General features: G+C 46.7%; 1 protein-coding gene and 1 long non-coding RNA gene across 2 annotated transcripts; one reads left to right on the top strand and one right to left on the bottom strand.

Annotated features, from left to right (window-relative positions):
* Window positions 1–707: 707 nt before the first annotated feature.
* Window positions 708–9,420, bottom strand: LOC133505107 (polypeptide N-acetylgalactosaminyltransferase 17-like). Its single transcript, XM_061828032.1, has 11 exons — window positions 9,108–9,420; window positions 8,654–8,837; window positions 7,917–8,083; window positions 5,284–5,458; window positions 4,718–4,915; window positions 4,509–4,626; window positions 3,826–4,014; window positions 3,192–3,329; window positions 2,585–2,680; window positions 940–1,101; window positions 708–845 (listed from the first exon to the last, which is right to left on the bottom strand). The coding sequence occupies exons 1-11, from the start codon at window positions 9,418–9,420 to the stop codon at window positions 708–710; spliced, it is 1,878 nt and encodes a 625-aa protein (XP_061684016.1).
* LOC133505108 (uncharacterized) lies at window positions 1,094–5,357 on the top strand. Its single transcript, XR_009796151.1, has 3 exons — window positions 1,094–1,230; window positions 4,543–4,643; window positions 5,224–5,357. It is a non-coding gene; the product is annotated as an uncharacterized LOC133505108 (long non-coding RNA).
* Window positions 9,421–10,227: the final 807 nt, after the last annotated feature.

Here is a 10,227-nt window from a genome sequence, read left to right as displayed (position 1 = left end):
AAAACACAACGTCCCAAAAAAAAAAAAAAAAATTATATATATATATATATATATATATATATATATATAATATATATATATAATCACAATATGCAAATGATCCGGAAGCGTTTCTCTCACAAAGTGGAACTTGTGTCTTCTCTGTAAACAAACACAGTATGGCTCAGCCTTTGGCAAGCAAGAAAAAGAAATTAAACTTTAGCCTCACCAAAGGACATACAATTTTTTAAAAATGGGGTTGATTTTTTTTTTTTTAAATGCAAGACTTTTATATTGTAAAACTGCCTTTCTCCTAAGGAAAAAAATACTTCATATGTCAATGTGAAGTAAAAATATAAGATTTTTTTTTTTGCGCTTTCCAGCTTCTGTTCTTAACAACAATTCTAGACTGTTTACAATCAAATTGTGTTTTTTAATTCCTTGTTACTGACTTAGCTAAAACGGGATCAACACTTTCAACATTTTTTTTTCCCGGCCATCTTTTCTCACTTACTCATGTAATATTCTTAATTTTCTCACTGTACTCCAACGGCGCAAATGAATTCCATATGCACGTACTCTTTCATCTGAGAAGTGGAGGCGATAGGGTACATGAAAAACAATGTCCTTTTTTTTTTTTTTTTTAGTTGTTTTCCAAACATGCGCAAACCAGTCGAGACAAGAGAACGACGCCCTCTCCTGGCGACCGTGGGGAACTGCGCCGAGCCTCAGGAACGTAGAGCGGGAATGGTCAAGTTCCACCTCTGGCCCGAGCAGCGCCGCATGACCAGCTTGTTGTCTTTATTGGGTTCCGACTTCACCACCTCCATGCAGCGCCCCGTGGCTATGTTTTGGACCGCGTCGCCCTGCGTGGGGAACAAGGCGGACGGACAGAAGCTGACTTTCCGCGGCACCGAGCGAGCCTCTCGGGTTTGACGCGACGGGAACGAGGCGTCTCACCTGAATGAATTTCCACTTGGTCTGCCGGATGTTGCTTACGGTGTTGCAGTCGAGGAGCTGCGGTCGTGTCTCGGACGGGATGTCCACCAAGCAGCGGGTCTCCTGGGAGCTACTGCCCAACGTGCCCACGAACAGCTGTTTGCTTGAGGTGTAGCGCACCAACTGGAGAGAGAATTTTTAAAAAAAGTTTCAGGATTAAAATGCCTCAAAGGTCGTTTTCGGTTGATGCAAGCAGAATGGCTGACTTCCTGTTAAGAGTTTGGGGCACGGACAAGTTCTCAAGATTTTTGGGTGAGTCGTGCCAGGATAGACATCCCTTCCAGGTCTGGGCCGCATTACGTGACGACAACCAATAGGTTCGGTCCTTTTCCTGCTCCACTTCCATGCTGGAGTCGACACAAAACGGCCCAGCCCGTAGCGGGATTGGGGACCGGGTCAAAACGCCCAAGGCCGTCTTTACTCATTTGAAGACGTGGAGTTGTGCAGTCTCTGTTGCTAGCACAAAGCCGCATTAGCAGTTAGCTGCTGCTGCTAGCAGCGAGCCCGCCGGCAGCAAACTTTAACAGCGTGATCGTTATTGAGGTGCTTTGTAAAATGGCAAAACGAGTCATTTAATATCTTATTGGGGTCTACGGGGCCCCATAGCTCAATGGTTAGAGCATTGGTTTTGGTAAACCAGGGATCGTGAGTTCGTTTGTCACTGGGGCCCCCACTCCCCAAGAGTGATTGCGTCAGGAAGGGCATCCGGTGTGACGGTCTGAGTGCTCCCCCGTGCTGCAAAGTCTCCTTGTGATGAATGCGCACGTGTTACTAACAGGGGAAGTCTCTGTACGTATAGCAGATGCTTACTGGGAAATTTCCCGGTCTCATAGTTCCCCTTCTTCTACATAGAGAGCTTACATGCGTTGTAACCTAACCTTAAAACAAAAGTCGACAAAAAGGATATACACATCTTTCTGAGACGTCCGTAGCGAACATGAACGCTCGGCGACAAGTTGTCGAACGACACATGTTGAAGCATGGATGGGGATGTTTCAGACTGGCCGGAGGTTTATAAAATATATGCGTGCGCAGTACTCGCAAAGAGACGTTGCAGCACCGGGAGCGCTCGGACCGTCACACCGGCGTAAAAACTGTGCCAAACAATTATGAGCGCTCCAGCTGAGATGACACGCTGGGGCGACCCCTAACGGGACAAGCCGAAAGAAAGTTGTTGTTTGTGTTTATTTGGGTTACTGTTGCGGTACGGTGGCAAAACTGGTTACAGTGTCTGGGTTACTGTTTTAAATGTTGGCTATTTTTTTCCCCCTAATGTCCTCCGAGTTTGGTTTTGATTGGTAAATCATTTGATGGGGGCCAATTTTATTTTTTTGTAACTTTTCCAATGAGAATTTGAATATGTATGAACTTCCTGTTCAATTAGGGGCAACTTCCTGATGCCTCACGTCAGGAAGGATAGGTCCACCCAATTTGGTCCATTTTTTTGCGTGAGAGAAATAATGAGGCCTCATTTGAAGCAGAACAAGTGCACCGAGACTTGTTGGAGTCCATTTTTGGGTTGTTGGCGGTTATTTTTAAGGGCTTCTGTGAGAAGAAAGGAGTCCCGCGAAAGCAACATTGCGGCGTCGGTGAGAGGAAGTGCTACCTGAGGATTCAAGCCGTGGCAGTGGAATAGGATGGGGGTGTGGTAGATCCTCTCTCCCTGGTCCAAACACATTTTCTTGAGGTTGAAGTTGTACATCTGGGGTGACAAATAAACCCGTCTTTGCATGTCGAGCCATCAGCAACACAATCAAAACAAGACATCTGCAAGGACAACATTCTCGCCTTCACTCCCCAAAATTTGACATTTTGCGGGTCCGACGGCCCAAGGTTGGTCCGCTAGCCGCCCTATCAAATTGTTTGAAATTTTGTTCCCGAAGCTGGTTTGACTTAAAGACTATAGAATTGGAGTGATATGCTATGACCATTTATTTATTTTTTTTTGTCAGAGTTAACAGGTATGTAATGCACTTTTGGGGGAGTCCAGTCAGAAGACCGTTACAATTGTCAAGCCACACCTCCTTAAAAGACACAGGAAGTCTGCTATTTTTCTTAAAAGCGCCCATTTTACGCTCATTTTGACCACTTCCAGGATGTCTCGGAAGACAGACTTACAGACAGTACGCTGGAAAATCTGCCCAATTGCAACCAAATTTGAACCACCTATTCAAAACGGGCAGACGATGCAAAACCGAACTGCGTGGACTTACCACGCCATAGATGAGTGTGTCTTGGTGCGTCCTCATTTCAGGGTAAACGTTCTCCAAGTACCACTTGAAGTTCTTACACTGCAGTCGCTTTCTGAGCTCCACCCTCTCAGTGACGTTCCCGTAGTCGATGCTGTGGTTCTGTGGTCAAGTGAGGATTTTGCACACTTAGCATCACTTCATCACTTCTAATTCCAACAATTTTACATCCATTTCCAAATTGCCGATTTGCAGATTTCCCTTCGATGACTGACTTTTGCGGTCGTTGACGAACACAACAGCGGCACCAAACTGGAACGACTCAGCCGGAAAAATTTGAAAAATCAGCCCCGAGAGCCATTTTGAGTCGCCAACATGAATTTTGATGGACACGTCTAACATAAGAAGACCGACAAAAGAAGTCTCGAGGAGTCGCTGTGCCTGAAATGGTTCTGGGAGCGCATATTCTAGGCTCGTTTCTGCAGGTCCTCCAAATATAAACTTTGCTACCCAATTTGTATCACATCTATGGAACGCGACATTGCCTAACAACAGGGTGAGCTCGTTGTAGCGCATTTTCGGTTCATCTGCAAACGTCACCGTACCTTTTTGTTGCGTACGTATTGGGATTGGACCATGTGCGAGAAGGCTCACCCACCTTCATGGGGATGTTCCAGGCCATGTAGAAGTTGGGCTTGTATTCGTCGAACCAGACCTCGGCCACGCGAAGGCCGTTGCGCCGCATGAGGGTGGCCAAGGAGTCCTCCAGGTAAGGTTTCTTGAAGCGCTGGATGTGAGCCACGCGGGAGCACGGCAGCATTTCCATGCTGCCCCCGCACGACCACACCTGCAGGGGGGAGTGGGGGATCAGAAACGTGACCAAAATGTCTACCCACCACTTTTTGTGCCCAATGCTCAATTGATTGGGACCTTGTGCCAAGAGATATACAGTACTGTCCTCATTTTGATCATCATGCAAATTAGTACCCAAGCGTGGTAGTAACCGAAATTTGAAGGTGATGTTATTTGGGAAAATATTGGCAACATATCAATGTTATCATTTACTACGCAACATTTTGAATAATACAACCCTCCAACCCCATTAAATTCCTTCAAGGTTATGTTTATGAAACCGTTTCTCAGATTTGCCGACGTGGCTTTCTTTGATCTTGGACAATCGTTGCAGTTTGCATTTGTTTTCAAATTCAAACAAAACATCCAGGGAGCTCCCAGGCTCAGGTGAAAGTCCTTTCAGTAAAATGGAAATGTCCACAAATGAATACCTTCCATAAGTTGTATTGTTTTTCTTTTTTGAAGGGGAACACCATGTGAAATACTGACCCTGATTCCCAGTTCCACATTCTCTCCCCCGTAGACTTCCATTTCCGGGTCGAACAGGCCCAGCTCGCCAAAGTAGAGCCGGTGGACCACGAAGGAGCAGCCTATCATGGCGGGACTCCTGTCACATGACCACAGGTACGTCTCGTTCATAATCGAAGCTTGTTAGAAAAAAGACGTATCGGCGGCCACCCGCAGCCACCCGGGCCCACCTGATGGGGAGAGATTCGTCGTTCAGGGCTTTCCACGCAGCGTTGGGGCTGATGTATTTACACCACAGCTGCCAGTCGTAGCCGTGGGCCGGCTGCCCGTAGGAGACCACCTCGAAGGTGTCGTACTTGATGTTGTCGATGGACGGCAGGATGATCCTGGTGCGGTCCTCCTTGATCCGGCTCAGAACCGGCTCGGCCCTGCAGGCGAAGGCACGGTTGAGGCCGGGGCTGTCGAACTCGTTTGAGTTCAGGGGCCACATTCGCGCACAAGTGGGCCGGACCACAAATGCATATTGCTGGCCCAGTAAACTACAAATACCCACAGTTCCAAACATTTACTCTTTTTGGGGTTTAAATACTTACAAGCACATTTTGTTTATTGATTACACAGTGTAGGAATATTATTGTTACAGTATTACGTGCCTCAGTAGGTGCTGCTGTTTTACTTTGCAACAGATTTTGATTGGTCCAGTCCAGTTTACGGCCTGATTTTTTGCTGATGTTAGAAACTGGCGACTGGCGTCTGTTGGAGGGACGGCACACAAAAGGTCGTTGGGAGGCCTCACCAGAAGGGCGTGAACTCCACGTGGGCGTCGAAGAATCCCGTCACCTCGGCGGTGGCCGCCTTCCAGCCTTCGATCCTGGCCCGGATCAGACCCTCCCTCTTGGAGTTCCTGATGATCTTCACCAGACCGGGGTAGCGCTTATTCACGTAGTCCTCCAGAGGTCCTTTCAGTTGCTCTGCAACACAATAACAACAACAACAACAACGTCATCATCATCATCCTGCTGCCACCACAAGACGCTGGCGCGGACGCTTGTTCTGTGTGTTACCTCTGCCAAGGCCACTTTATCGCTGATGCAGTTGCAGAAGATGCAAATGTGACTGATAATCTCTAATCAAGCCATTTCTACTTAGAAATAGCCAGCTGTTTTTTTTTTTTTAAACTCCTGTTTATGGAACTGAGTCCTGCTTTGGTATCTTGTCTTGAAAAAATGAAAGGATCCAGCTGTTTCCCATAATTCTTAGTGAAGCAGGAAAAGGCAACCATCAGGGTCTGCCGTTTATTCTTTGCATTCCGCCACTTTTAAGTCCTATTTGGTCCCATGAGAAAAATATCAGCGGGCTGCATTTCAACAAAAGGCAAATGAGGTAACCTTAGTAATGTGACATTAGCTTTTGGCGGCGAATTGCTGCCCAGCCGGAATACGAGTAGTTAAAAAGGTGACAAACTGGTCCATCCGGCTGGAAATGAAAGCGTTCCGAGAAAGCAGTTAGAACGGCTGTCAAGAGTTCAACGTGCCTGTTCTACAATCCAACCTCCACGTGTCGACGAAAGTGTTAGTTGTGTCTGGCCGTCTTAATTGCGCCTGCCTTTTCTCCAGGGAGGGCAGTGGACGGATAGAGGCGTGCTATTGAGAATATTTTCATGTTCATGATTCGATTTTTGCTTTATCTGGCTCGCCTCCATTGATCCCACCTGCTTTGCAGCATTATTTTCAGATCCAGCGGTACCTCGACTTACGAGTTTAAACGTCCCGCATTTTACCACACCAACTTTTTTTTTAGTATTTGGTCCCTCTGGGGCCTCAGTAAACGTGCAACATGAAACAAAAAGATCGACGCATTCCCGAGTCACTGGCATTTTTCTGCTGAGAGGCCTGGAAACGGCTGGGTGGAATTTCTCCAGCTTATCGACGTCACTGGCAAAGATCTGGCAGCGCTGTCAACACAGCGAACGTGTGCGCCCTCACAAGCCGGTCTTCTACACAATCAATCAAATGAAAAGGGGCAATCTGAGCGAAACGTGGATACAAAAGTGGCTCTAACAGAAGTAGCTATATGAGGGGTCTTTTCTGGACACTCGCATGACAAAAACCAGGGTGTTTTTTCAAATGACACTTTTAAACAGTACACTGTAGAGTTTACAGTTGACAAAATATGGGATCTTTAAAGGTCCACTGTCATGAAATGCATGATTTTTAGTATGTTATTAAGGAAAAAACGGCAGCCGGTTTGGACCCATATGTTTTTTCACCACAAAGCATGATTTTGATGTACGGATATGGCTTCTTGTAACTCCCGCCATGAAAATCCTCACAAGGGATTTGTTTTCAAGAAGAAGCAGGAAGTGACGTACGAGGCAGGAGCGCCCTCCAGCGGACTCGTTTGTTTGTATTAGTTTTACTTGCGGCAAGGTAGCTCTTTGTTCCTTCGTGTTAGCCAAAAGGCCGGCTCGTTGTATTGCTGAATATTGTTCCAACACTGGGGAGGATAGATTCATTCTTCATACTTTTCAAAAAGACCCGGTTTGTCGTGAAAAATGGATTGCACAGGTGCAAAGGACGAGAGCTTTGTGGGTTGAAAATGACAGGTAGGTGTGTATACAGCTACTAAAAAAAAATAATTGTTGAGGGAGGGCCGTAATCCGTAAGTCAGGGGTGCTAAATGTGTCGATGTGCCCAAGCCATGATCGGCGGACGCGGCACCGCCGGGGTGGCCAGGCCACGGTGGCTTATCTCCGCCGCGGAAGTGGATTGGATGGGGAGGCGGTTTGGCAGTGGGGTCGTTGTCGCTTGCGGGCGGTGTTGTTGATCACCGCCTCGGAGGTGGATCGGGCGGGGAGGTGGTTTGGCCGCACACGGTTTGCTCGTGATCCACATATCATCTAAATATGGCTCGAAACGACAGGGTAATATTGTCCCGGTCACTTCACTCGGTTGTGAGATGTTCTCTTCTTCGAAAAGAGCTTCTGTGTCAGAAGAGGCGTGTTCGTCTCCCATAGAAGGGGCCGCATCGTGTTTTCAGTGGCGAATGTCCGGGGTGACGTCAAGGACAGAAGATGCATCCAATATAGCTACCGCTTGAATGTCGAATGAGACCTTCACAACTTTCCGCATGGATGATGCGCTCTCCGCTCATATTTATTGTTTCGTATAGACATTGAAGTGAATAATGTGATATGTATTTTTCATTACCATATCTATTTTAGAATGTTTATAGGCATGACACTTGACCTTTAATTCCTTGGGTGACTAAGATTGCAACCCAGTTTACTCATGTATTGAAAAAGCGCTGAGTGCATGTTGTGGCGTTGGCTGCGATCATTTAGAAGACGGTCGACAAGACATTTACTTGTGATGCAAAAGCCGCTTTGACGCGGTGTTCCATTTAGGGAACGGGAAGCGATCGTCTTACCCTGGTCGCTGTGGTCGTCCACCAGGATGATTTCCTTGAGCAGGTGCGCCGGCGTGTGATTGACGGCCGAGTGGATGGAGCGCAGGATGACGGACAGCGCCTCGTTGACGAAGATGAAGATCAGGGCGATCTGGGGGAGATCCGCCGGGTAGGTGTACTCCTTGCATCTACACACAGAAATGCTTGTTGGTGACATCCTTTTCACCGCATTCATGTCGACAGCATGATGTTAGCATTTTAAGCTAACGACAACATTGCATCATTTGATGTTCAAGTTTTACTCATACAGTGCTTTTCGTGCATAATGAAGGTAAACCCAATGTGTTTTGAAATGGTTAAAAATAATTCCAATACAAGCAATAATAGTGGAAACAGATTTGCTTGGGACATATTCAGGCACACGCATGCACACACAGAAACACACATCATCATCATCATCATCATCATTGTCTGTCATCCACTTGTAAATGTGAGAGAACGCAAGGGCGAAAAATCAGAATGTAGTGAAATGTAAAGATGTGAGTCATTTCCATAATTATGGTATTATGTCTCTAATATACAGACTGAATAAAAGTGGTCCAGGAATCGTCCCTTGAGGTACCCCACGTGATGTCCTTTTTATTGGATGCAAAACGGCCAATAGATCGGAAGAATAAACTCCGTAAGCTTTAATTCTTTATTTTTTTTACCAGGCAAAAATGTTACTGATTTTATTTCAAAGGTGGACAAGTACTAACTTGCTGGGTCTGTAGTCTGGGATGTTTCTGTCCAGTGAGATCTTGTCGCTCATGAAAGCATCGTAACCATACTTTTGCTTCAGAGGTCCAGCTTTAGTCGCCTCTTCTACGGAGAGCGTGAAGGGAACGCCGTCCGCGCCTTTAGCCCCGAAGCCCTCAACCAGGCCCAGAGGTTTAGAAAGACCTGCATGCAACACAACCATCATTTATACATCCAGGAAGGAGCTCAAAATTGAACAACGTACGTACTTGTCATCACCACAGATCAGGGCATAGACGTGGACAAATAATGTGGTCGACTGCTGATGTCAGAGTACGTACATATAGAAAAAGAATGTCAAGGCATTAAGTCCTTGTTTTTTTTTTATTGTTATTAACAGATCGCTGCATCATTATGAGGTCAGCTGTTGGGTCACGTGACCAGGAAGTCATGTCAAGATGTGTTGCATCCTACCATTCAGGTGTCCGTACACGATCTCCTCCAAGTAATTAAGCCTCTCCCTCAGAATGTCCTCCACGTTGCCGTTGGTCTTCTCCGGCATCTCTGCTTCCGGTTCTGACTCTTGCTTTATCTCGGGCTCTATCTCGAGTTCCGTCTCCGGGCTCTCCATCTCTGCCCGAGGATAATCCACAACCGTAGCGTCCCAAATGGCGAACAGATCCCCGAATCGGGCCCCGTTTCTGTCGATGAATAACATGAAGATTCCCACCAGCGCGAGCACATTGAGCAAGAGCAGGACCTTCTTTTTCTTCCCCATGAGAACCATGATGAGAAGTCGGTGGCTGCGACTGCGGCGTGTGAAAGCCAACAAACTGGTGAGGACTAGGTGTGTGTGTCACACAGTCATTAACGTGTAATTAACGCAGAGGTGTCAGCAGGAGAATGTAAAAAATGAGGCAACGCCACACCTCTCTCATAATTGGCCCAGCCAGGTGAGCCAGGACTCCTAACTCTGTTACACTCAGATCCCATTTGTCCTGGGTATACCTGAATCAGAATCAAGCTTTATTGCCCAACTGTGTAACAACACACAAGGAATTTGTCTCCGGTAGTCGGTGCCGCCCTGGTATGACATTCAGAACAAAGAACAAGAGATATTCGGTTGCAGATGTGCAAGATGCAGAGTCTTCTGGCATTTCGAGCAGTTAAGATTGCGTCAACGGCCCACATTACGTTAAGCTTAAACAGGGTGCCCTTACCCGTTAGGAGTTCCCGTTATAGACCAGTGCAATGACAATTGTGCAAAGGGAGCAGCTTAAAGTGACGAGTCGTGCAATAGTCTACAGAATATATTACTTATACTAATACTGATTCACCAGCAAAGTTATGAGGGTGTGTCCCAACGACATCACAAGGCAGAAAATAATAGTTTGCTGATCAATAATTTAATGAATGAATTCCCAAAGGGAACAAACTGTTTGAATTCCGGCTAGTTTTGACTTGCATTGATCGGTAGCGCCTGCCCAATGGAAGGAGCTGGAAGAGCTTGTGGCCAGGATGTGGAGGCTCCGAAAGGATCCTGCCTGCTCTGGACCTGGTTCGACTGCCATCCAAGTCTTCAATAGGGGATAGA

Source organism: Syngnathoides biaculeatus, chromosome 8 (assembly GCF_019802595.1).
Source record: "Syngnathoides biaculeatus isolate LvHL_M chromosome 8, ASM1980259v1, whole genome shotgun sequence".
NCBI lineage: Eukaryota > Metazoa > Chordata > Actinopteri > Syngnathiformes > Syngnathidae > Syngnathoides > Syngnathoides biaculeatus.
Note: the sequence above shows the minus strand (reverse complement) of the source record. Positions and strands in the feature narration are given on the sequence as shown.